General features: G+C 37.9%; 2 protein-coding genes across 3 annotated transcripts; one reads left to right on the top strand and one right to left on the bottom strand.

The window, feature by feature from the left end:
- The first annotated feature begins 4,109 nt into the window (after nt 1-4,109).
- Nucleotides 4,110-20,163, top strand: LOC107867448 (serine--tRNA ligase, chloroplastic/mitochondrial). 2 transcript variants are annotated; one of them, XM_016713699.2, is made up of 10 exons: nt 4,110-4,437; nt 4,525-4,673; nt 6,130-6,223; nt 6,302-6,450; nt 6,536-6,628; nt 14,529-14,708; nt 15,323-15,489; nt 19,056-19,190; nt 19,321-19,414; nt 19,615-20,163. In XM_016713699.2, exons 1-10 carry the CDS (start codon nt 4,287-4,289, stop codon nt 19,897-19,899), a joined length of 1,497 nt encoding a protein of 498 aa, XP_016569185.1. In that variant the 5' UTR covers nt 4,110-4,286; the 3' UTR covers nt 19,900-20,163. The 2 variants fall into 2 exon arrangements, with proteins under 2 accessions (XP_016569185.1, XP_016569186.1); XM_016713700.2 differs by lacking the exon at nt 4,110-4,437 and having other exon boundaries at nt 4,534-4,673; nt 6,123-6,223.
- A 92-nt stretch (nt 20,164-20,255) lies between these two features.
- LOC107867450 (thylakoid lumenal 29 kDa protein, chloroplastic) lies at nt 20,256-27,588 on the bottom strand. Its single transcript, XM_016713701.2, has 11 exons — nt 27,297-27,588; nt 26,649-26,747; nt 24,024-24,108; nt 23,898-23,932; nt 23,741-23,806; nt 23,626-23,666; nt 22,854-22,984; nt 22,279-22,385; nt 21,901-22,038; nt 20,891-21,025; nt 20,256-20,616 (listed from the first exon to the last, which is right to left on the bottom strand). Exons 1-11 carry the CDS (start codon nt 27,387-27,389, stop codon nt 20,506-20,508), a joined length of 1,041 nt encoding a protein of 346 aa, XP_016569187.2. The 5' UTR covers nt 27,390-27,588; the 3' UTR covers nt 20,256-20,505.
- Nucleotides 27,589-27,774: the final 186 nt, after the last annotated feature.

The following is a 27,774-nucleotide window of genomic DNA, read 5'->3' on the forward strand; positions in this document are numbered from 1 at the left end:
TGTAAAAAGCATACACCAAGTCACCTCTCCTTGAATACGCCGCGTCAACACATCCATCACCAAAGAAAACAAGAACGGGCTAAGAGTAGATCCCTGGTGCAACCCTGTCTCGACAGAGAAATGCTCTAAGTCTCCTCCCACCGTCCTTACCTGAGTCTTGACTCTATCATACATGTCCTTGATTACTTTGGTATACGCCACGGGGACCTTGCTCACCTCCAAGCATTTCCAAAGAACCTCCCTAGGGACTTTGTCGTACACCTTCTTTAAGTCGATAAACACCATGTGCAAATCCTTCTTCCTTTCCCTATACTGCTCCACCAGCCTCCGCACCAGGTGAATCGCCTCTGTCGTCGAGCGTCCGAGAATAAATCCAAACTGGTTCTCCGAGATAGACACTATCCTTCTCAATCTCAACTCGATCAATCTCTCCCAAATCTTCATAGTGTGGCTTAATAACTTAATACCCCTATAGTTATTGCAGCTCTGAATGTCACCCTTGTTCTTATAAAGAGGGATCACTGTACTCCATCTCCAAGCCTCGAGCATTTTTGCCAACTTGAAAATGTCGTTAAACAATTCAGTCAACTACCTTAAGCCTGCTTCATCAGAAAACTTCCAAAAGTCCACAGGAATCTCATCAGACCACATTGCCCTACCCCTACGTATCCTGCGAACAACTTCTTTAACCTCTTCTACCTTAAAAGTCTACAATAACTGAAATTATGACAGTCCTTTGAGTGCTCCAGCTCCCCTAACACAATATCTCTACCCCCTTCGTCGTTCAATAACCTATCAAAGTACGACTGCCATCTCTTCTTAATGTGATCATCCTCCACCAACACTCTACCATCCTCCCCCTTAATGCGCTTCACCTGGTCAAGGTCATGACCCTTCCTCTCCCTAGCCTTTGCAAGCCTAAACAACCTCTTTTCCCCTCCTTTCTCTTCTAACCCCGCATACAATCTCTCGAACTCCTACTTCTCTCACAAAATTCTAAAAACAACTCAAATTTATATTCATAGCAAAACACGTCTTCAATTTTAGAAAATTTTGATTTTCATAGTCAAACGAAACCTAAGACGGTCAGATTTCACTATAACTTCAACACATTGTAACAACATTTTACTATATCAGTGAGTTCGATACAATTTCGCAAAATTCATAAGTGAATTTAAACCATTTCACGTAGTTTAACAGGAAATAAGACTTTTTTGCTGTACAAATTAAAGGTCCCTTTATATAAATGACTTATACTATTAGACCTCTCGATAATGTCACCTTTTAAAAAAAAAGAAAAAATAACGTTACCTCATTATAACGACATCTGTATAGCAGCCTGATTTTCTCCGAAATAACATTCTACTTATAACGCCAATGTCATTTATAGAGTTGTCAAAATGGGCTGGTCCAACCCAACCCAACCAAGCCTTACGGGTCAAAGAGTTTGATGGGATAGGACGAGCTGACCGTTCACTTTAAAGGGCCTTAAAATATATGGCCCAATTCAGCCCTAATAGGGTCGCGGGTTGGGGCAGGCTAGCCCTTTATTTTTTACCTTTTTTGTGTTAGATTTTCTTTTTCAATCTATATTTGAACTAATAGGTATGACAATCAATTCACACTTCTAACTAGGGGTGTACATAGGTCGGATTGGTTCGATTTTTATTAAAACAAACAAACAAACCAATCATGTCGGTTTATTAAAACTATAAATCAAATCAAACCAACATAAAATTGTCTTTTTTGGTTTAGGTTTTAGTCGGTTCTTTCAGTTTTTTTATTTTTTTATAATCATTAGATTTTACAATTATATTGTGATCGAAGACTAGATCAAATATATTTTCACTCATGTGCTAATGAAAAACCACAATTATAAAAAAAATGAGAAGCAAAAAACTCTCTTGAAACTAAAAAGTGAGATGAAGAGTGAAAAGTTTAGGCGTTAAGTTTATATTGGGTTTTGGATCATTTAATTAAAATTAATGGATAAATATTACAAGTTAAAGGACTAAATCTAAATACATATCTACATCTACTTTCAAATTATTGAAAATTACTAAAACTCGTTGAAAAAGTATATAAAAAGTAGATTATAATTAATATTTTATGTATAAAAAAGTTTGAATATATATATATATATATATTATGCCCGTTTGATTCGGGTTCGGTTGGACTTTTTTTTGGTCAACACCAAACCAAATCAAGAATGGTCAGTTTTTTTCTTCTAACGTCAAACCAATCAAACCAAACCATAAGTCGATTTTTTTTTCTCAATTTGGTTTGGTTCATCGGTTCGGTTTGACTTGATGGTTTGGTCTGTACACCTCTACTTCTAACATATTGTTTTATAAATTACATAATTCTACGATGATTTATAATATTTTCAACTCCAATACATTATCAAACACATTTAAATTCATTGATTACATTATCTTAATTAACATCAACATTCATCTAAATTCATATGCAAATTTAATAAGTTGAACAATAACAAAAAGTTATATATCAAGAATTAATAATATTTAAAATTCACTTAAAAATATTATCGCTTTGAATTTGGGTAATGTTTTGCAATTGATTTCGAGTAGCTACAATAAATGTTTGAACATTTCATGATGGATGCAATTTTCATATTTATGATTAGAAATTTTAATATTTGTCATTTAATGCTAAATGAGTAAAATATTATGTAAGATATTAGGTAAAATTTATTGAGTAATCACTATTTATATTTTAAACTCTTTTTTGTTTACAATTTTCTTTAATTTTTAGTTTAAATTGAATAACAATAACAAATAAAACACCTATACTTAATGATTTAACTACTATTCATTAAGTACTACTTATCCAATAACTACTATTCATAGTACTACTTTTTCTTTTGCAATATTCATTTATTTTTAATTTAAATTAATTAGTATTTTGGTCCACAGGCCGATCCAGCCTCAGTCAAGCCTCAAGAGTCATCGGGCCGACTTGGGCTGGGCTTGTAAGCCCCAGTTTTAAATGGTTCAAAAATCACAACCAACCTAACCCTTGTAGCGGGCTGGATTGGACCGGCCTTAAGGGTCAAGCCTATTTTGATGGCTCTAGTCATTTATTATAGTGATACATTATTTATAAAATTACTTCTCCATATCAACATACTTAAATGTTATATAATACTATAATATTTTATAGAAAGCATACTATGTATAAAATAAAATACTTAAATATTTATGGTAATCATTGTCAATGTCATGCGTTTAGTAACTTTTAATTAGGATTATCTAATTTAAAGAAAAAAATATGTTTAAATTATCTACATTAGTTATTTCATAACTTCACCATAAAAAGACTACTAATATTCTCATTTTTCATATTCGTGTTCATTCTATTTTTACATACTTTTGCTTATAACATCTAATTTTGAATGCTAATATACAGAAATAATAACAACTCTCTATAACAGCTATGAGATTTTCGGACAAATATTGCAATTGTAGAAAGATCTGATTGTATATTCAAAATTATAAATATAACAATAAGTATATATTTAACCTCAATTGCTAATAATTTTCCAGGTCACTTAGTTAAACCACCGAGTTTACTCAATCTCTTATAAACATTTACAAACATTCGAATATAAAATGTTCTTTGGTGCAAAAATTAGAGGCATGCAAAAATTTATTCAACTGATAAATCGAATCTATAAAAATGTTCGTATTTGTTTATCAGCATCGGGTATTGAATTAATGATTTTTAAATAATTTTATAATTTTTTTAATTGAACTATCAATTCGGTTGTAAAATTTTAGTTAATGGTGAAATCGATAACCCAATAAAATTATATTTCTATTATAATAGTGATTTTCAATATAAATACATACCTTATTGCTGTTTGAATCTTATATTTGTTGTTTTAGTGCTTATAATTTGTGGAGATCTCATGCATAAAAATACTGTAGAACAAATAAAAATAAGAGAACATAAAAAAATTATGAAAATATTTTCTTATCAATTAAATTAATAACAATTATTTTATTAATTTAATACTTTTAAAATAAAAAATAAATAAATTAAATTGATAATATATAAAAGGGAACCAAATCAATATTGATGCACACCCTAGTAAAAACTTCTTGTTTTTTCCCGAAACTCTGTCCTCTTTTTATTTTAAAATAGGACAAAAACAAAAAAACAGAAAAGAATAATGGGGGAGATAAATAAGCGGAAGAAAAGCAGTCACAGGTTTGCGTTACCAGCATCAGCATCGACGCCAAAAGAAGCAGAAAACTTTAGCTATGGTACTCCATTCCTGCCTCACCGGAACAACCTTCCATTCCCTCAGAACCCTAACCTTCCGTCTATTACCTTACTATCCTCGTCCTCTCCTCCCTCTTGCCATTAGATCCCTTTCTACTTCCGCCGCCGCCGTTACACATGAAAATCAAGGTAAATTTATACTGATAACTTTTTTACTTTAGTTTAGTTTAGTTTTGTTAAAATGCTCAAGTTTGCTTTGCGGCGGTGAATATGTAGTGGTGAAGCCTCAATGGAAAGCGGCAATTGATTTCAAGTGGATAAGAGATAATAAGGACTCCGTTGCCCTTAATATTAAGAATAGGAACTCTAATGCTAATCTGGAGCTTGTTGTTCAGCTTTATGACAAGTTGCTCAATGTTCAGAAGGTCAATTTTCTATCTCACTTGTTCACTGCCTTTTAATTTGACTTAGACACGGAGTTTAAATAAATAGACCAGAGTTTCTAATATAACAAAGTGCTTTTTAATGTCGTGGTCTTAAATATGCTTCGAAAATTATTAACATTAAGGAGTTGCCGACAAAGAAAGATGCATTCCTTTTGAAACGGACTAAAAATGAAAGTTGGCCAAAATTGAAATGGAGGGAGCATCTATCTTCAAAATTCATATTTCATCTGTGCTGCTAGTTCAATTTGTTAAATTGAAAATGTAACTTAAGTCGAACTTTTAGCCAAAAGGATCCTGAACACTAGCTACTGCATCATTGTATAATCTTCACAAGCATTTAACATTTTTACACACATGTGCATACTATAATGGAAAATTTTATTCAGAAGAAGATCTGTCCGGGACCTTTTTATAATATTTACAGGTCAATTTTCTCACTCGTTTCTTTTGGCAATAAAGTCGTAACCTTTCATGTGTTTTAGCCTTGGTGGACAACGGTACGTGGAACTTGTTCCTGGTGGGTGGTGGGAGATGGCAGGTTTCCCAGGGAATTAGTCGAGGTGTACAAGCTTTTGCGGACACCATGGTTATAAAACAAAAAGATATATTCTCCCTGCCATCGATATTTTCTGTCTATCTTCAATAGTCATAATCAGTTGTGCTTTTAGTTCAACTTTTAGCTTGAAATTGTAGCTTCAAGTCTACATTTTAGCTAAAGGATTCTGTGCATTGGCTACTGCATCCTTGCATAATCTTTGCAAATATTCAATATTTTACATGCATATACACATACTATAATCGAATTAATTAAAAATTGTAAGATCTGTCTATGACTCTGTAATGTGGGTAACAGAGCTCATGATATAAGTTTGAAAATCCGTCACGAGGAGTATGAGAATTTCTCTTACGTCTTATGGAGTATGAGAATTTCTCTTATGTTTCTGGAGTATGAGAATTTCTCTTACGTTTCTCTCCCGTTTTCTTGTAGTTGGTTCTGGGACCGTTCCAACCTCCCTCCTTGCAACTGTGTAAACCACATTTTAAAAGAAGCTCTGCGTTAGTAGTTCTTACTTTTGGCAAAAGTGATTGCTGATATAGGTAAAAGGTGGCTTTTAATTGATTAATGGATGTGAACCGCTGTGTACTGCTTGTAAAGTTCATTTATATCCAAGATATGGTCCTGTCCTCTGTAGAGATTCCTTTCCCTGTCCATCTTGCATTCTCTTTGCATTATAGGATAATTGGTGCATGACAAAAGGAACAGAATTTCTGCACATTACCATTGTCTTGATTATTTCATGGTGTTTTTGTCTTTTGTGTTGCATTCTTAGAGCTTTGATTTATTATTCATAGAAGCAACACATGCACATGCGTGAATGATTTTTATAGAACTGGTTATTCTCAATTTTAGCTAATTGTTACTCACAGATTACAGGAGGTTGAAAAGCTACGAGCAGAGAGAAATGCAGTCGCAAACAAGATGAAAGGAAAACTAGAACCCTCAGAGCGCCAGAAGCTCATTGAAGAAGGTTCATCTCTTATTTTACGTCCACCTTGAAGTTTTTGTTGGCTAGGTTATTCATTATTCGAATTGTATTTTTCGTCAGGTAAGAATCTGAAGGAAGAACTTGTTACTTTGGAAGAAGAACTGCTAAAACTTACAGATGAGCTACAGCAAGAAGCACAATCCATACCTAATATGACACATCCAGATGTTCCATTAGGAGGGGAAGATTCTTCAACAGTCAGGAAAATGGTACGTCTAGTTTGATATACACAGGCGTGCAGACCACAATTGTTTTGGTCCCGCTCTAGCCTCATTTGCATCCCTCATGTTTCAGGTTGGTAAGCCTGCTGAGTTTAGCTTTCCTGTTAAGGACCACGTCCAACTGGGGAAAGAGCTAGATTTGTTCGATTTTGATGCTGCAGCTGAGGTATTCTTTCTCACCCTAGCTATTTGTTTTTTGTAACCTAGAAGCGCGGTAGCCAGGACTCAGATTGACTTTTTGTTGCTTAGGAAAGGGGATAGGGCGTTGTGTAAGGACTGTAAAGTCATCCCGAGTGAGAATCTTTCGACCCAGCATAGGCTCTTGGTTATGGATTTGGGTATAAAGAAGAATAGAAAGAGGAGGAGTAAGGAGGGTAGACCGAGAATTAAGTGGGGCGGCCTGACGCCAGTGAATGCGTGGGAGATAGGGGAGAGGTTGGCGGGAATGGGGGTGTGGGAGTGTAGGGGGGACGTGGATAGTATGTGGGACAGGGCGGCAAGGTGCATCAGGGAGAATGCAAGTGAGGTGTTGGGTGTTTCTAGGGGCCGGGCCGGGCACCATCGGGGGGATTGGTGGTGGAATGAAGAGGTGGAGAAGAAAGTGGGGACCAAGAAAGGGGCGTATGCTAAGTTGGTGGAAAGTAAGGACGAAGAGGAGAAGCGGGTGTACAGGAAAGAGTACAAGCTAGCGAGGAAGGAGGCGAAGTCAGCAGTCACGGCTGCTAAGACGGCCGCTTTTGAGAGCTTGTATGCAGGGTTACAGGGGAAAGGAGGGGGAGAAAAAGTTGTTTAGACTCGCTAAGGCTAGGGAGAGGAAGGGTCGTGACCTCGATCAGGTGAGGTGTATTAAGGGGGAGGACGGTAGAGTGTTGGTGGAGGACGGCCACATCAAGAAGAGATGACAGTCGTATTTTCATGGGCTCTTGAATGACGAAGGGGATAGAGCTATTGTGTTAGGGGAACTGGAGCACTCAGAGGAGTGTCGGGTTTTTAGCTATTGTAGACGTTTTAAGGTAAAAGAGGTTAGACAGGCTGTCCGCAGGATGCGAAGGGGTAGGGCGACGGGGCCGGATGAGATACCGGTGGAGTTTTGGAAGTTCGTTGGAGAGGCTGGTGTAAGGTGGTTGACTGGATTGTTTAATGAAATTTTCAAGACGGCAAAGATGCTCGAGGCGGGGAGGTGGAGTACCATGATCCCTCTCTATAAGAATAAGGGGGACATTCAGAGTTGCGATAACTATAGGGGGATTAAGTTATTGAGTCACTCGATGAAGATCTGGGAGAGAGTGGTCGAGGTGAGGCTGAGACGGATAGTGTCTATTTCGGAGAACCAGTTCGGATTTCTGCCCGGCCGCTCGACGACGGAGGCAATCCACCTGGTACGGAGGTTGGTGGAGCAGTATAGGGAGAGGAAGAAGGATCTGCACATGGTGTTTATCGACCTGGAGAAGGCTTACGACAAAGTCTCCAGGGAGGTGCTTTGGAGATGCTTGGAGGTGAGTGGGGTACCGCTGGCATATATCAGAGTAATTAAGGATATGTATGATGGAGCGAAAACCCAGGTGAGGACGGCGGGAGGAGACTCGGAGCATTTCACTGTCCTGACAGGATTGCATCAGGGATCTACTCTTAGTCCCTTTTTGTTTGCGTTGGTGATGAATGTGTTGACGCGGCGTATTCAAGGGGAGGTGCCGTGGTGTATGCTTTTTGCAGACGATGTAGTTCTGATAGATGAGACTCGAGGGGGTGTGAATGACAAATTAGAGGTGTGGAGGCGAACTCTTGAGTCTAAAGGGTTCAGGGTGAGCAGAAGCAAGACAGAGTATGTGGAATGCAAGTTTAATGACGTGAGGCGGGAGAATGAGGTAGTAGTGAAGCTGGAAGCTCAGGAGGTATGTAAGAGGGACAAGTTCAAGTATCTTGGGTCCGTGATCCAGAGTAACGGTGAGATTGACGAGGATGTCTCGCACCGTATTGGGGCGGGATGGATGAAGTGGAAACTCGCGTCGGGGGTGTTGTGTGATAAGAAGGTGCCGCCCAAGCTTAAAGGCAAATTCTACAGGGTGGTAGTCCGTCCGGCCTTGTTGTATGGAGCGGAGTGTTGGCCAGTTAAGAACTCCCACATCCAAAAAATGAAGGTGGCAGAAATGCGGATGTTGCGCTGGATGTGTGGACTGACTAGAGGGGATAGAGTTCGGAATGAGACTATCCGGGAGAAGGTTGGTGTGACTTCAGTGGAGTGCAAGATGCGGGAAACACGATTGAGATGGTTCGGACACGTGAAGAGGAGGGGCATAGATGCCTCGGTCCATAGGTGTGAGAGGCTAGCGTTGGATGGTTTTAGGCGGGGTAGGGGTAGGCCGAAGAAGTACTGGGGTGAGGTGATTAGGCGGGACATGGAACAGTTAAAGCTCACCGAGGACATGACCCTAGATAGGAAGGTCTGGAGGACGCGAATTACGGCAGAGGATTAGGGCCAGTTCGGGTCGCTAGTGTAGGGAATTACTTGGTGGGGGTTTTATTCTTGTCATGATTCCGTGTTCCGTGTTCCATGTTGTATTACGAATCTGTGTGCTTTCCCCTGCTTTCCTCTGCTTTATATTACTTATGGGTGCCGTATTTATGTTATGTAATCTGCTTCTGTGCTGCACTATGTGTTTGTGTGGTATCTCGTGCCTTGAGCCGGGGGTCTATCGGAAACAACCTTTCTACTTCATCAGAGGTAGAGGTATGGACTGCGTACATCTTACCCCCCCAGACCCCACTAGGTGGGAATACACTGGGTTTGTTGTTGTTGTTGTTGTTGTAGAACTAACTTAGTGGCTGTATATTATCAATATTGTGAGAATTAATGGAGAAGATATTATTGAAATTGTGTGTCTACATAATTACACCGAGACCCTATTTATAGACACTATAGTACAATCCTTTTCCAAGTAGGATTTTGCATATACTATTCCTATTTTTACTCATATTCCAACACTCACCCTCAAGCTGGTGCATACAAATTATATGTACCTAGCTTGTTACAAATGTAATTAATACGAGGTCCGGTGAGGGACTTGGTGAAGATATCCGTCAGTTTATCACTTGACTTCACAAATTTTGTAACAATAGCTCCTGAGAGTATCTTTTCCCTGACAAAGTGACAATCAATCTCTATGTGTTTAGTCCTCTCATGAAACACTGGATTTGATGCGATATGAAGGGCTGCTTGATTATCACACACAAGTTTCATCTTACCGGTTTCTCCAAACTTTAATTCTCCCCGCAACTGTTTGATCCAAACTAGCTCACAAGTTGCTACAACCATTGCTCGATATTCTGCTTCTGCACTGGATCGAGCAACCACACTCTGTTTCTTACTCTTCCAAGACACCAAATTACCTCCTACTAAAACACAATATCCGGAGGTAGAACGCCCATCAGAGGGTGATCCTGCCCAATCAGCATCTGTGTATCCAATGATATGCTCGCGACCTCGATCCTCAAAGAGTAGTTCTTTACCTGGAGCTGACTTTATATATCGCAGAATACTAACAACTGCATCCCAATGACTATCACAGGGGGAAGTCATAAATTGACTTACAACAATCATAGGAAAGGATATGTCAGGTCTAGTCACGGTGAGATAATTCAACTTTCCAACCAACTGCCTATACCTTTCAGGATCACTGAGTGGCTCCCCTGTCCTGGTAGAAGTTTGGCATTTGGATCCATAGGAGTGTCAATGGGTCTACATCCCATCATTCCTGTCTTCTCAAGAATGTTTAAGGCATACTTGCGTTGAGAAATAAGAATACCTGATCTGGACTGTGCAACCTCAATACCTAGAAAATATTTTAGTCTGCCGAGGTCTTTGGTCTGAAAGTGCTGAAAGAGATGTTGCTTCAATTTAGAGATACCATCTTCATCATTGCCGGTGATAACAATATCATCAACATAAACCACCAGATAAATACACAAATTTGGTAAAGATTGTTGATAAAACACTGAGTGATCAGCTCCACTACGAATCATGCCAAACTGCTGAATTACTGTGTTGAATTTTCCAAACCAAGCTCAAGAAGACTGTTTCAGATCATAGAGTGACCTGCGCAATCGATATACGAGGGTACTAGACTCCCCCTGAGCAACAAAACCAGGTGGTTGCTCCATATAGACTTCTTCCTCAAGATCACCATGCAGAAAAGCATTCTTAATATCCAACTGATAAAGAGGCCAATGAAGAACGACAACAATGGACAGGAAAATACGGACAAATGCTATTTTAGCCACCGGAGAAAAAGTGTCACTATAATCAAGCCCAAATATTTGTGTGTATCCTTTGGCAACAAGGCGAGCCTTAAGCCGATCAACCTTACCGTCTGGACCAATTTTGACTGCATAAACCCAACAGCAACCAACAGTAGATTTACCTGCAGGAAGAGAAACAAGCTCCCAAGTACCACTTGCATGTAAAGCAGACATCTCATCTATCATAGCCTGCTTCCATCCTGAATGAGAAAGTGCTTCACCTATAGTCTTAGGTATGGAAATAGATGATAAAGATGATACAAAAGCATAATGGGGTGATGATAAACGATGTTAACTCAAGAAAGTATAATGTGGGTTAGCATTATGAGTGGAACGTATACCTTTTTGAAGTGCAATTGATTGGCTAGAAGAAGGCAAGTCCGCAGTAGGAGCAGCGTCCGACGCATGACATGAATCATCTGGGACTAATGGTGGACGCGGACGACGATGATAAGTCAGAAGTGGTGGCACAGTAGCAGGAGACGTAGAAGTTACCGTTGATTCCTTAAAGGTTGGTTCGGTTAAGTCTGGAGATGTGGGTAAGACCAAGGATGGTGCGGGTAAGACTGGAGATACGGGTAAAATCTCAGAGATATCAGGATGATAAGAAGATATATAGTAAGGTCGAGATTAAAAAAAAAGTGACATCGGCGGACATAAAGTAGCGTCGAAGATCTAGTGAATAATAACGATACCCTTTTTGAACTCGAGAGTAACCAAGGAAGACACACTTGAGAGCACTAGGGGTTAATTTATCTTTTCCAGGGGTTAAGTTACGGATAAAACATGTGCTCCCAAAGACACGAGGGGGGATAAAGTAGAGATGTGAATGTGGAAACAATATAGAATGGGGAACCTTATTCTGAAGGGAAGATGATGACATTCTATTAATTAGATAACAAGATGTGAGGACTGCATTGTCCCAAAATTGCAGCGGAACATGGGATCAATGAGAAGAGTGCGAGCAGTCTCAAGAAGATGCCTATTTTTTCTTTCTGCTATACCATTCTGTTGAGGGGTGTACGGACAAGATGTCTGGTGAGCAATTTCTTGATGAGTCAAACTCCTGAAACTGAGAGGATAAGTATTCTAAGGCATTGTCACTACGAAAAGTACGAATAGAAACACCAAATTGAGTTTGTATTTCAGCACAAAAACTTTTGAATATAGAAAATATCTCAGAACGATCTTTCATTAAGAAAACCCAAGTACATCTTGAAAAATCATCAATGAAACTAACAAAATAACGAAAACCTAAAGGTGAACTGACTTTACTAGGACCCCAAACATCAGAATGTACTAATGAGAAAATAGACTCTAAACGACTCTCAATACGTGGGAAAGTAGCATGGGTATGTTTTCCAAGTTGACATGACTCACAATCTAATGTGGATAAACTAGACAAACTAAGCACCATCTTTTGCAGCTTGGATAGACTCGGATGTCCCAAACGTTTGTGAATTAGGTTTGGAGGGTCTGTAACGGAGCATGCTGTGAAGGAATTTGAAGAGGTAAGATGGTAAAGGCCTTGTGATTTATGTCCTGCACCAATCGTTTGTCCTGTTTGGCGGTCCTGCATTAGAAAAGAGTCATTAAGAAAAGCTATGCTACAATTAAGGGCACGTGTCAAACGACTAACAGATGTAAGATTAAAAGGACAACCAAGGACATAAAGAACAGAGTCTAGAGTGACAGAAGATAGGGGTTTGGCTTGTCCAATTCCTTTGGGTTTTGTTCGTATCCCATTGGCTAAAGTAATAGCAGGAGGAGATTGTGAATAAACAATATCAGACAAAAGTGATTCGTTACCAGAAATATGATCAGAAGCACCTGAGTTTACAACCCATGATCCAGGAGTACTAGACTGTGAAACATAAGCAAAAGGATTACCAGCAACAGAAGCATCAGGCTGGGCAACTGAGGCTACTTGTGGAGATGTCTGCTTACTTGCTTTATACTGGGGGAACTCCTCTTATTTTGTTTGGGCAATATGAGCATTATTGGATGGTCGATTAGGCTCTCATATCACGTACAACATCAGTAGAAAGTCCAGCAAGTGTAAGAACTAAAAACATCTGTCTGTGCTCTTGTTGTTTTTCTACATCCGCATTGATGAGCATCAATGTATCAAATTCCTCCATGACTGCGGGTACTTGTCCCAAGTAAGTAGACATATCGGATTCCTGTTTCTTCAAGTTGGTCATTCGAGCTATCACATCATAAAAACGAGATATGTCGTTAGTGTATAAAGCACGAGCCTTTTCCTAAATTAAATAGCGCGTCTGGAATGGACGAAACACAGGCATCAACTTGGAATCAATAGATCTCCATAAGAGACTACATAATTGAGCGTCAACTTTCTCCCATTGCTCTTTAGCTTTCACATCTTCCGCGCTAGACTTTCCCTTTTCATCTACCACATTAGCCTTGTTCGTTAAGTGATCTTGGACACCTTGACCTTTGCACCACAACTCAACCGAGGAAGCCCGGCTAAATAATTTGAACTTCCCATTAAAGGTTCGGAAGTGATCATAGGGCTTGAACTTTCAATTCCAGTATTTTTGGAGCTAAAAATATCATGCGCGAAAGACATCTTGGGAATTTAACTTGAAAACCCCAAGAAATTGGTTGCCACTGGAAACAGAAAACAGAAGACAGTAACCAGAAATATTATGAAGTCGCCGGAATTTAGGTTCCGGCGATCGGAATCTGGAAAAGAATATATGGTCGGAGTAGGAATAGACCGGCGACCCCAACAGAAGAAAGAAAAACTCAAAAATTTGACCGGAGACTATCTACACACCGGCGCGTGAAGTAGATCTCGTCGGAATTTTGGGATTCCGGCTGGCGCGTGGATGGTACTTTTCCGGCGATTTTGGTCGGGTTTTAGTCGCCTGATCTTTCCGATCCTCTTGGTGGTGTTGTATTTTTCACACAACCCACAAAATTAAATTTGACGAAAAACAATCACCGGTCTGATGTTTCTCACCAATTCTCTGATACCATGTGAGAATTAATGGAGAAAATATTATTGAAATTGTGTGTCTACATAATTACACTGAGACCCTATTTATAGACACTATAGTACAATCCTTTTCCAAATAGGATTTTGCATATACTATTCCTATTTTTACTCATATTCTAACAAATACAATCCATTTTGTTTTGAAAAAAATATGCCTCTTCCTCACCATGACCCTTTGCATACTGGACCATGTTCTTCTCAATATCTTTCTGCTTCAAGTTATCATTCCTAGTGTTATAGCCACTGGCTTTGATACAGTCTAAGCCAAGCTGTTAGTAAACTGTGTTTGCTGGTTGTACGTCTAGTCTTCCACTACTTTGTTTCTTGGCAGAAGCCTTGCATCCAAAGATCTAAGGACATGATTAAGTTTGTATACCACATAGGAAGATTGACCTGCTATCACTTCTATCTTTCAGATTTTTTTTTTGGATGACCGTGGTGTCCGGGCCAGCTTGCGCGCATCTCGACTAATTCCACGGGATACCTGCCACCTCTCACCAGCAACAGGTACCAAGATACGAAGCAACTCTGTCCACTAAGGCTAGAACAAATGGGAAGAAATCACCTAGTGTTTGTCTCTGTTGGGAATTGAACCTGAGACCTCATGGTGCTCAACCCAACTTCATTGAACCACTAGGCACACCCTTGGGTGCAGTTTTTCTTTCAGAAGTTGGGTTGGTTACATACAGGAAATCTTGAATTCTTGATTTAGTTTGCTCATGATTAAGTTAAATTTGCTTTTCAGGTCAGTGGGTCCAAATTCTATTACTTGAAAAATGAAGCAGTTCTTTTAGAGATGGGTCTTGTAAATTGGGCAGTTTCAGAGGCCATGAAAAGAGGTTTTACACCTCTGACAACTCCTGAGATTGTACGGTCATCTGTGGTGGAAAAATGTGGATTTCAGCCCCGTGGAACAAACACTCAGGTTTGTCTTTCACCAATGTTGATGCCATTTGTATGATCTCATCAACAATCTGTGATCTTTCCTTCTGATCTTCTAGTGTGAACATTGCCACTGTGTCTGTAACTTAGGTGTTATCACTTTGCTTGAAAATTAGGTTGAGAGATGACCATAAAAGCCAACTAATATATTTGTTTTGAAGAGCATAATATCTTTTCTCACTTGAATTGATTGTTTTACTCAAACCAAGTCTTGAGCTTCCAAGGTAACCCTGGTTTTACTGAAATTAGAGTTGAATGACCTTGACATTGTTCTTTGAAGCTAGATTCTTATTTTCCCTTCATAGTTTGGGCCTTGGGGGTTTTAACTTCATATGCAAATATATTACTTAATTGATAATAGAGCAACCTCTTTACGTGAATCATATTTTGAACCTCATACTTGCAACATATTAGTCTTTAGTGTATTAAATGTATAACTCTGTATGTTTCACTTTCTTTTTCTTTCAAGGTACACTTTGTGATTTTTTCTTTTTTGGGGGGGCTTGAGGAAGGAGAAAAAAAAGAGATATCATTCACTAAAATGAATTTGTTAAATTGGTTTAGCTGATCAGTGATATTTTACTAAACGGCTGATAGGTGTACTCTATCGAAAATAGTGATCAGTGCCTGATTGGCACAGCTGAGATTCCAGTAGGCGGTATACATATGGACTCCATTCTGTCTGAGTCTTCACTACCATTGAAATATGTGGCTTTCTCCCATTGCTTCCGAACTGAGGCTGGTGCTGCAGGAGCTGCAACTAGGTTACTTGCGACTTCTTATCTTTCCGTTCATCTTTTCTTTTCCAGTTGTCCTTTAAAAAAATCTTTTCGTTCTTCACTTAATAAACTATGATGACATATGCTAAATATAAAGAGAAATACGTATCCCCCCTTTGCACCTTTCATACTTACATTATGGAACATTGCCATTACCCCTAAATTTAAAACCTCCCGGAATGCCAAGCGGCATGGAAGAGTGGATTTACTCTCATTTGTGGCGTGTGAGAGAGCTAAAATTAGGCAAAAAAAGCCGCCATATGGCATTTTCCCTTCACCTTTTGTATTAATCAATGTTATTCCTTATTTTTCTCTCTTATTCAATTTTCTTGATTTCTTCAAAATTTTTAAGTTTGTGCTAATAATAGTAAAATCCAGTTGCAACATGTAAATATGTAATCCTAAATAACAATAACACCAAAGGAGACTAATAAAAACAATAAACCCATTTGTAAATAATGATAAGAGTTTTATCTTACAATAAACACGATTAACAAGGCAATCATAAAATAACAGTTAGCACTAAACTATTAACATAATAGAAAAAATTGAAAAAAAATCTTCCTATTTGTTCTTTCTTTTTTCCCTCATCCATCTTTTTAGATTTTTTTTTCTCCCTTCTTCAAACCTGGCTATTTTTTGTTGATAATAGTAAAATCCAATTGAAAATCATATCCCAATAATAACAGTAACACCAGAATAAATTATTAAATAATAGTAAACCAAATTGCAAATCACTATAAAATCTGACCAATAATAATAAGCCCAATTAAAAATCGTCAACTCCAAAATAACAGTAACATCAAAAAGAATTCAATCACTAAGAAGAAACCAGTTGTGAATGATGACATAATTGTAACCAATACAATATCAAACAACAACATAACCCGTGTATCCCATAAGTGAGGTCTGGGGAGGGTAGAGTGTACATACATAGAACTTATCCCCTACCTTGGGAGGTTGAGAGGCTGCTAACCAATAACAATATATGTAATTAAAATCTGTAATCCTAAAATAACAATAAGAATTTAACATAACAAGCAATACTTGGAATATCGAAAGGTAGAACCAAACAATAATTTCAAAACTAACATTTTTAAAGGGAAAAGGGTCAAATTTTCCCCTTTACTATGTGAAAAGGATTTATTTTTTCCTCCCTTATACTATCGGTACAAAAATCCCCCTCATTGTTACCTAAATGGTTCAAATATACCCCTCCTTTGTTAGGGTTGTCCATGATGGACACTCGATCCCACCTGGCACTGATGTTTTGATGAGGTGGACGCCACATGGCATTCCACCTCAATGCCCCGACAATTTTTATCCCTCCCTCCCCTCCACTTGTTCAATCACCGCTAGCATTTCCTTTCCCACCACCGCCATTAACACTATAAATACTACCAAAATAACAAAGGTATCATTTATTTCTTTTTTGTCCTATTAGCAGTAAACAACTATAAGTGACAACTAGTAGAAAACAGTGAGAATTAACAAATGTGATGCCAATATGTGAGCAATCCTTCCTCAATGAGGAACATGTTTGGACCAATAGACTTATGATATTTCAAAGCCACCAAAGCTGGTGGAAACTAATTCCATCATGTATATGGTGGTCTGTATGGCTGGAAATGAATGGTAGATGTTTTGAAGATAGGTCCAATTTCATTCAAAAAGTTAAATGGAATTGTCTTGTATCTTTCCTCTTTTGGTCTAAACAGTTATGTATAGAGGATACTGATCAAATCATAGATCTAATATAGGAAGTGTGGAATTTTTGGAGGTGGCCAACATACCCTTAATGCTGAAGAATACAACCTTACCAGTTTTTTTTTTAAAAAACCCACCAAAGACATGTTATGTTACAGTTGAGTGGCTACAAACAGCCCATCCCAAGATTATCGATGAAACATAGAGAAATACTAGCATCATTCTTTTGCGGTGCCAATAACAATCATCAATTTTGATGCCATTGAATTATGGAGCTATTCATCTCTAATTTGCTATAATTGACCCTCTTGTTGATTTCATTTGCTCTGAGTTCTATTTTACTATTTCTTATTCTTTACTCCTGTTAAGCCACCCATCCTGCTTCACGTTTCATCACGATTTTGTTTACTATTCTTTATCTTGAGCCGGGGGTCTATTGGAAACAGCCTCTCTACTTCTTCGAAGGTAGCGGTATGGATTGTGTACATTTTACCCTCCCCAGACCCCAATGTGTGGGAATACACTGGGCTTGTTGTTGTTGTTGACTTCATAAAAGTAACTCAATATGATGATACCTTTCTCAAAAAACAAAAGTAACTCAATGTCACAACAGATGCTACAACAGCACCGTGTGTCATTAATACTAATGTACTGTTCTTTACTGCTAACAAGTTGATGGTTGTGAAGATCCATGCTCTAAGAGCTTCTTGTGTGACTCTACATAGTTTCTGACAAAAGATTCTGTCTCACAGAATTAAGTATGTAAACAAAACAGTGGTGTTAATGGTGGTGGAGACAAAAGTAAATGCTATCGATGAAGAACAAGTGGATAGGATGGGAGGGGAGGGGCAAAATTGGTTGGGGCGCTGAGGTGGAATGCCACGTGGTGTCTACCTCATCAAAACATCATTGTCACGTGGGATAGGGTGTCCGCCTTGGACAATCCTAGCAGAGTATTGATATGTTTGAACCATTTATATAACAATGGGGTACTTTTGTACCCAATAGTATAATGGAGGGTAAGATTGATTCCTTTTGCATAGTGAAGGGGCAAATTTGACCCTTTTCCCATGTTTAAAAGATCCAATGTTTTAGGAAGACCTAATTCCTATTTCATTAAAATTCTTTATTAAATTTTTTCCTTTTTTAAAAAATTCATCTCATCAAGCAATTTGACCATAAAATTTGTCTAGGATTTGAAGATGGTTTTCTTTTTGTTTAGTTTAATTTAGGTGGTACTGAATAAGGGAAAAAATTGAAGATAAAGGGGTAATAGAAACAAAATTTTAGGTAAGTTGCAAAATGTGCCAATTTTGTGGGATTTTATTCCGAAAAATACCATGTGTCGTGGGGTGATAACAACATCCAACAATTCAAGTATGAAAGTCGCAAGACATTGAGTAGTTCAGGTCTTATTAATGTACTATTTTGACTTGGCACGGAGTTTAAGAAAGTAAAAAAACTTTTTGAATCTTATAGTCTTAAATTAAAGATATGGTAAATATACCAAAATACCCTTTAATCTTGTGGTACTAAACATGCCACGTTGAAAGTTGACATTAAAGAGTTACTAAAAAGGATAGAGGCATTTCGTTTGACACGGACTAAAAAGGAAAGTAGGCCAAACAAATTGAAATGGAGGGAGTATTGAATTCCATGAGCCCACCAAATATATTGTTAACGTTATAACTGGGGTTCTGTGACGATTTATGCCTTAAGTTCCCAGTTTCATTGACTGTCCATCAAAAATCTCTAATTATCTGAAAATTATATATGTGAGCACATATAGTCGTGCATATATTTATTTTCTGCATCAAGTAATTAATGTCAATGATCGGCTGCAGGGGACTTTATCGAGTTCACCAGTTCAGCAAGGTGGAAATGTTCATACTATGCCGACCAGATGAAAGTGATTCATACCATGAAGAACTCATTGGAATTGAAGAAGAGCTCTTCTCATCGCTCGGATTTCATTTCAAGTGTGAATCTTAATATCATGTCTTTGAGGAACAATTTATGCATATTTCGTTAATTTGTTGAGTACTTCTGTGCACCAAACGCACACTCGTTTTCTCTCCATTTCTTATGAGCAAAGCGTACTGTGTGCAGGACACTGGACATGGCATCTGAGGATCTAGGTGCACCTGCATATCGTAAATTTGATGTTGAGGCCTGGATGCCAGGATTGGGTCGTTATGGTGAGGTAGGCAATGGCACCATTTTTTTTTTTCACACGTACAATTGTACATATCTCATGTGGAACTGAACTGTTCTTAATTTCCGCAACTGCTGAAAGTTGGGAAGAGTTTGAACTAAAATAGAACTGAATCACTGTTCTGCCTTAACTTGATTCTTTATATCCTTTTAACAATACTCTAATCAGCTATATTCTTTGTCCAACAGATATCAAGTGCATCAAATTGTACAGATTATCAAAGCCGCCGGCTGGGAATAAGATATCGTCCTGAATCATCATCATCATCATCATCAAGTTCGAAAAAGGGCAAAAATGCAGCTCCGACACAGTTTGTTCACACACTTAATGCCACAGCATGTGCAGTTCCCCGAATGATAGTTACCTTGCTCGAGAATTTCCAGCAAGAAGATGGCTCAGTTATTATACCAGAGCCGTTGAGACCATTCATGGGCGGACTTCAGATTATTAAACCAAAACATATACAGAACTGAAATAGGAAGCACATTTAATATTAGATACTGTATTTGCATCATAATGTTTTTCAGCATCATTTTTTTGGATATTTTTCACCTTCAGTTCGGCAGCTGATTGGACAGACAGTTGAGATGAGTTTAGTAGATATAAAAGTTGAACAATTATTATCACTGCAAATAGCAGAATTGACTATTATGTTCAGCTATCTAGTTTGTACCTTGTATAGGTAGTAACTGTAACCTACAAATTATAGTTCAGTTCAGTTCTGCTATTCCTTTTAACACCAGCATGTGCATCTATTACACATCTTGCACTGTATTACTTTTGCTACTGAACCAAAATCTGATGCAATGTAAACCAAGAAAGTCACGGCTAATGAAATATGTTGCATGAATTATCTTGAAAGACAATCTTGTTGGCGCCTGGCGGACAATACATATAGAGGTTCTACTGGCACAATATACCAGCATATAACACTGATTGAAAAATCATATTGTAAACTAAACGGTTTCTATCCCCTCGTGGGAAAAAAAATCTCAAACCTCTGTTACTGATCTGCAAATCTTTACCAGTAAGCAGATGTATCTCAATTCATAGTGCTAAAAACTGCAGCTGACACCTTTCTACAACTTGAGTTTGTTTAAATCAATTTTCTTGGCAGGATAAGTATATGCCTCATAGTTTATCTGTTGTCCCAAGCTGCTTAATTTTGTAATAGCAGTAATCAAATCAACCTGAAATTATATAGATTCGCCGTTAGTTAAGCATTAATACAACCACACACAGGTAACTAATCATGTGAACGAAAAGAGAGATAGCGAAGTGGAAGTAATGGCACGTCTTTGTTCAAATATTCCCGGTAGTTAGCAGCTCTAACACGAGTTGTTGAACTGTAATGATGGTGCATTGACACAACTACGAAGCCTCTTATTATTTAATCCTCGATGAGATTATACTTAGCTATCACGGAGGTCCTTTATAAATTTAAGTAGGATAGCATATACTAACCTCATAATCAGTTCGAGATACTGTTTCCCTGCTCCTTTGGTACTTCTGAATCCAAGGAAGAACTTCTGGATCAGTAGCAAGTAGGGCCTCTGTTGCAGCTTGATCAGGACCCAAGAATGAAGACATTACTGCTAGCTGCGCAGAAGTTGAAAATTATAGTTAGCTGTTTATGCTCTTACATTAATTATAAAGATATTTTACCTAATGGGAAAAGAAAATGTTACCGGTTGATCTTGTTCGTAGATGCAAAATACTTATCGACAACTGACAAAAAGACATAGCATAAAAAGTATAATGCATTTGTAAATTGTATGGCTCTTTGTTCAGAGTATCATTCGCTAAGCACTGGAATGATGGATCGAACCTTAATGTTTTGTTTCTACACTTCAGGTGGAAACATTACAAGTAGAAATCATATCCTTTCACCAAAACTACAAAGTAAATATGTCAATTATCAAATTTATCTTTTCAGGAAGGTGCAGCACTAGTTTTTGGCACCTAATAAGGACACGCATAAAAGTAATGCATTTTGTAAATTGTTCTACTATTCGTCTAGAGAATCAGCTATAACATCTTTGTAACTGTGGACGAACATTAAAAGTTTTTTTTTTCGTTAAGCAAGCAGGATTGCATGCTCGGAGACTTTTTAACTTTCAGTTGAGACATCAATCTTATCTTGGTTACGACAAATTAGGGGAACATGTTCCTCTGTCCTGGCTTTTGAAATTAAACAGTCTACTGATTACAAATAGATACAAGGTTACTGATTACAAATAGATACAAGGTCCAATGTGGATCACAAGCTAAAGGAGGAATGCTTATGGAAGTATTCTGCAGCAGTAGCACAGCTGAGGGTCTAATCTGTCTAGTCAAAAGTCATTCCTCCTATCTTTTCCATTTCTAGATTTAACACGAACGGATCCAAATTATTTTTCTCCGAAAAGAAATGTTACGATAACTAGGTCCAAAATGTACAAATCTACTGTCGCGAATAATAACTGCTCTTTTACCTGACGAGGGCCCAAACCAACAGCTTTGAACTTGTCTTTCATTTCCTGCACACTTGCTTTATCCCATTGAGGCACCCTCCCTTCTGGATCAGGCTCCTGGGCATCTGATCTCCCGAATAGCCTATCAAATTGGCCCCACTGTAGGCAGAGGGAAAAATTAGACACAATCAATCTTAAGCAACAACTTTCTTTTTTGGAGAGAAATAATCTGAATCAACTACTTTGTTGAAAACCATATACGTAATAAATGATTGGCATTTCTCTTCATTTTGATCAGAGTATCTTTTTCAAGTGAAGATTTACTAGTCAGAAAGAACTAACATTATATTGAACTCTGCAATATTCAGATGTGGAAAGAACATAAACTGGAAAACTAACCTGTCCATTAGAACCATATGCAGAGTACAACAAAGTTCCCTTTTCTACATTACCACCACATTTGCTAATAGCAGAAGCGAGAAAGGTTGATTTGACTGCACTTTGTGCTGTATCAAGCAAAAGAAAACCGTGACAGAATTTTCCAGCAAGGCACCAAAATTAACTGAGGCGTTTATGACATTCAACAAACACCTAAAGTTATCTGTCTTAAGCTTATGACTTCAATAGTTTTTCTTATCAGTGCAGTTTTAGCTTTAGAAACCAAGTTTACCTTTGACTAATATCTGGACACTAAATGACGCTATAGTTGGAGACGAAATGCGGCAAAAAACAGGTCGGATAAAAGAGATTGTAGAAGATACCAGTGAAAGTTAGAATGACTCCCACAACTGTTACGTTTGAGAGACTAGTTATTATGAGTATATCGACCAGACAATCTCTGATCAATTATATAAATTAAGAAAGAACCTGAATTTGTTGGTAAATCTCCTCTAGGTGTATTCTTTATTAATGAAGCTTGTTTAACAGAAGCACGAAGCCAAACGCATAACAAACTAGCATCTAAAACCACTTACCAGCAAACTGGATGAGATCTGCATACGAAATTGGTCCACCTTTGGAATCTGCATCTATAACCTTCTTCGATTCCTCCAACAAATCCAAAGCAGCAACAAGCCCTTTATTTTCTGGTCTGCTGATCTCTGAGCTTCACATGGGGAATAAGGGTACAAGAAAGATGTAAAAAATGCAAGGTAATATCTCAATGGTGAATCAACTTTCAGCAAAAAGTCAGCCAGGCTAATGAACACAGTTCATATATCTATGACATTTCCATCAAATTCAGTCCTGAAACCTAACAGAGAACTTAAATGCATTTGGATTGATGAAAACATTACCACACAATGGCAAAAGCAGTATTTTCATCGAGAGGATTCATAAAGTACAAACGTAATACCACGAAATTCAACATCTAATATATATATAGAAAAATATTTTCGTCCTTCTATATATAGTGTAATTTTTCAGCGAAGGGGATTCGATGAACCTCCTTCAAGAGACGGATTCATGATTTGAAATTTATGTGTTCCCCGTGACCTCAAGTGAAAACAACAATAGTAATGGTTTTAAATCATGAATCCGTCTCTAAACAAAAGCTACTGGGTTCATCAGGCCTCTAGATCCGGCCTGTCCTCTTCTGGCCCCTAGCTCTGCCACTATGACTAGAGTCTTTTTTATCCACTTTCAACTTAAAAAAAGGAGATGCAGTAAAAAAAAAGGTATTTTTCATTTGACTTCATGGGAGTATAACACTTTATCAAAGGCAATAGAATCATGAAAAGTAAGTACCTTAAGCGTATTGATCCATTGGGACCTCCGGATTTTGTTGCCTGCAGAATATTCCTCAATTACACAAAGTCTTTTATTTTTCTCAGTCAAGATAAAGGAGATAATGGTTTCTGACCTTATCATAGGTCATGGCATCGTTAAGTGCTAAAGTTAGTACGGATGGAATTATATCCGGATTTGCCTGGAAGAAACCAAACACAGAAAAGGTACAAAGAACTTTCAGAATTTGTATGTTCAACTTGAGTAATTAGCACCACTTATTAACGATTCACCTTCATAGCATCGAAAAGAGTCGTCTTTATCTTTGCTGTAAATAAAGAAAAAGGAGTGTCAGTCCAGTGAAATGAAGCGTGGCAGATTTGCTTTTGCAAAGAAAATGAAGACTTTGACTTGCATACATTGAAATTCTGACCGCTGTCTGCGTTGTATCAAATCAGCAGCATTAGCTACTTCAATAAACGAGGTGGATCTTGCTATCAAGTCCTAACAGAAATTCAGCTGAAAGTAATCATCATCTCAACACTCTTATATTGTTAGATGAGATATCAATCCACCATGTAAATTTCTTAAGTTTTGTTAGCGCACACATGCATTTGAATAAATTTTTCAATATTTGGTCCATAATAACTTTATCTCCAGTTGTACAATTTTCCATCTATCTTACTTCTTTACTTTGAGTTTATCTGCATGTAATCATTTTCATTTTTTCAAAAGATGAATATGTGTACTACGATGAATGAGTTCTTAGGTGCTGGAGAAGTTTGTGCCTCCGTGAATTCTGAAAATAAAGCGGAACCTAATATTGCAATCAAAAGAAAGAAGATTGATTGAAAAAAAATGACTATCGATGGACTTAATGCAGCTGGCTTTCACTCAAATCTTTTCCAGTTAGAAGGTTTTGTACTCCTTTGTCCTTTGACTCTCAACTCAATGCACCACAAACTGACGAAGACTTAGATAAGTTAGGAGAGCTAATAGAAAGAAATTACAAACATACATAACCTGTCAGCAGTAGTTAGTACTGTTGAGTTCAATGTATGTGAATGAAAAATGGAGGGAAAAATGGTGGAGGGAAAGGGAGACATCAATTTAGAAAGTGTACTCTCAAAATGGAAAGTTCACTAATTCTCTCACATTGGTGGGAGAAAGGAACTTTGGAGTGTTTTTAAGGAGAAACACTAACTCCACATGGATAGTGAGGCAAGAACAAGGTGGAGCCTTGCGCCGTCGTTGTCGCTTGCTTGGCTTTGGATTTGGATTTATGATTGATCGATGAGATCTAATTTTTTAGACAAATTTTATTTGAAACTTGTTTACAAGTGAAATTTTTTGATCCAAAATCTGATATAATTAATTTTATCCAAGTGCGGGCGCAATTTTGACGCCATGCAAACGTATACACAACGCATCACGAAGGGATGCGACCCTTCAAGGGAAAAGGCACACTGTTTCGCGCTGTAGGGTGACTGCGGGCGCAGACACAGCGCAGGTACGCGACCTGTGGGCGCAGATGTAGCGCAGAAGCTACTGGAATTTGCCAAACGTCACCTGCGGCCGCAGATCAGGCGCAAGTCCAGCACAAACTAGACGCAGGGACGTGACTGCTACTGAAAGGTGCCTTTCTGCTGAACCAATGCATCCTTTCTGAAAAGACACATTAAAGACTATAAATACTTGATATATTCCTCAAGTATTGGTATAATTTTTGACAGCAAAAATACTCTTCTTCTGTACAAAAGCTCTGCGTGATCATTAAGCTATTGAGTGAATTCGAAGAATCCAACAATTTGAGGTACCACTATTGTTCGGACTGAAGGCCATTTTATCCTGGGAGGAAGATTCCATAACCTCGGATACAATGAGGGAAATTATTCCTTAAGGACACTCCGTGAAGTCAGGGGACTTGGCCTTATAATTCTGTCTTATCTCTTTTCTGAAAAAATAACATACTTCTTGGATAGATTACTTATAATCTTGTGTTGAAGGCAGTGTTCAGAGATGCGTGATGCGGAAAAATGCGACAAGGCTCTGCATCACGCATTATGCGATGCGTGATGTGATGCGATGCGACCGCATCATTGAAGTGAAACGCAATTTAATAAAAAAATAAAAAATGAGAATATTAATATGTTCAATATATACTTACACTAAATTTAGTTTCATAAATGAGCCATAAATGAGAATATTCTCATTTGAATATTAATGTTCCATATTAATTGGCCGCATTATGCGACGTTGCGGGTGCAATTCTAAACACTGGTCTTTAACAATTTGTTAGAGGCTTCAAAATTTTGAGGGCCTACAACAAATGCTTTACTGGTCTTGTCCTTGAGCCACCTATGATCAAGGCTACACATGGAAATGTATATATGTGTTTGTTGCTAGTTTTTGATTATTTCTGTTGAGAGTGGGAATGACCTTAGAGGCTTTGACAGTAATTATGTGTTACAAAATTTGGAGCTTTAATAGGATGTATTTAAGCAAAGCCCTAGATACTAAAAATTATTTTTCCGCACTAAGTTAGTTGATTACTAATTGTTAATTAGACATTTTTCTCATTGTTAGACACAATGTAATTGCTCTCGATGCATATTGGATTGCAGTATACAACATTGTTGAAGTTTAAATCATTTCTTCTGTTGACGGTAGTTAATGCGAACATGTTAGACATCTTTCTCATTGTTAGCAGAGGCGGAGCTAGATGGTTTTGGGCGGTTCGGTCGAACCCAGTAGCTTTTACTTAGACCTTGTATTTATACTATAAAATTCTGTGAATCCACATACAAACATGGGACGCTGGTACAATGGAGCACAGGTGAGAGTAAAATGTCCTCCACCCAAAAATGTGGGTTCGATCGAACCCCACTAGTGTTTTTGTTCTTTACGAAGTTTTAACTCATTTCTTCCAACAACACAAATCAAGATGCACACCCGATGATCACATTACACTACATTATTGAAGTTTAACTCATTTCTTCCAACAACGCAAAACCATCCTGCTTAAATGGAAACAAGGGACTCACCATAGCTGCTGCTGCTGCTCCTACGGATTGAAGAATATCACGTCTACGAAAGCGATCCTCATTATTATGATCTGCTCCAAACTTACAACAAATCACACCCTGGAATGTTCACAAAAAAGAATAAAAATAAATACGAAATATTGTCAATACCACTTGGAGAAATTACTGGGGGGTGGGGGGTCTGATTTCCTTGCTGGTCACCAGAGGTGGAGCCAGGATTTCCACAAAGGAGGTTCAAAGTTTGAACAAAAACTAATTGAAGGGGGTTCAAACACCTATTATATATACATAAAACATAATTTTAGTGATGTATAATTTTCCGCCGAAGGTTGTTTGGTGAACCCCCAAAGGCTGACTCAGCCCCACAACTAAGTAATGATTTTCTTAAACAGTCACGTTTTCCTGACTTTCTGAAATTATAACTATTAGTTGAGTGACCATCTAAAGAAATCACCTCATACAATGGGCAACATTCTGCCCAACCTCACAACTTTCCATCCCATAACTTGTACTAACAAAAATACTCTAAAAATCCAATCTTTATTATGTTAGTGGGCAGGATAAATAACTGTGAGTGATCATGAAAAGCAAGTATAAATTGTAAAAAAAACAAAAACAAAACATATATAGAAATAAAGAGAGGTTTACAGGTTGATGAGGGGATCTTGAGGCATTGGTAATGAAAGATTGGGAGGGACTGAGTGAAACCAAAGAGGGAAGTGTTGAAGCAAAAGAGACCATTCCTTCTGTAGAGCTGCTATTAGTTCCAAGATTCTGTTTGTGCAAAGGAGAAAATGGTTGGAAGAGTAGTGGAGGAGAGTAGATAGTGATCAGTTTGAGTGGGGTCTTCAAAATCTTTAGCTATGTCAAACTGTCAATATAATGTGTTGGAGTTGGACACAATTGTGTTATCCTATCCAAACAATTGCTATGGATGCCTTGCTGGTATTGTGGGGTCATTTCTTCGTGCGCCTTAAAAGAACCAAATGAATAATTAAATAGACGATGCTAAGTCACATGTCTTCATTTGAAAGAAATTAACCTATTTCCTCTTAGCAATTTATCCCCTAACCTGTTGAGAAAGTGTTTTGCGGTTAGAGTTGAAATCGAGTTTCGCTCTCGTGTT

The sequence above is a fragment of the Capsicum annuum genome, chromosome 4 (assembly GCF_002878395.1).
Source record: "Capsicum annuum cultivar UCD-10X-F1 chromosome 4, UCD10Xv1.1, whole genome shotgun sequence".
NCBI classification, from domain to species: domain Eukaryota; kingdom Viridiplantae; phylum Streptophyta; class Magnoliopsida; order Solanales; family Solanaceae; genus Capsicum; species Capsicum annuum.

What these genes read in the sequence shown, in the direction of transcription:
- LOC107867448 (XM_016713699.2), top strand. Translation starts at nt 4,287, where the DNA reads ATGGTACTCCATTCCTGCCTCACCGGAACAACCTTCCATTCCCTCAGA. An exon ending in AGTTGCTCAATGTTCAGAAG is followed by an intron (nt 4,674 to 6,129) that starts GTCAATTTTCTA and finishes CACAGATTACAG; the next exon opens with GAGGTTGAAAAGCTACGAGC. An exon ending in CCAGAAGCTCATTGAAGAAG is followed by an intron (nt 6,224 to 6,301) that starts GTTCATCTCTTA and finishes ATTTTTCGTCAG; the next exon opens with GTAAGAATCTGAAGGAAGAA.
- LOC107867450 (XM_016713701.2), bottom strand. Translation starts at nt 27,389, where the DNA reads ATGGTCTCTTTTGCTTCAACACTTCCCTCTTTGGTTTCACTCAGTCCC. An exon ending in GAGCAGCAGCAGCAGCTATG is followed by an intron (nt 24,109 to 26,648) that starts GTGAGTCCCTTG and finishes AATTTCTGTTAG; the next exon opens with GACTTGATAGCAAGATCCAC. An exon ending in CATATGGTTCTAATGGACAG is followed by an intron (nt 22,039 to 22,278) that starts GTTAGTTTTCCA and finishes CTCTGCCTACAG; the next exon opens with TGGGGCCAATTTGATAGGCT.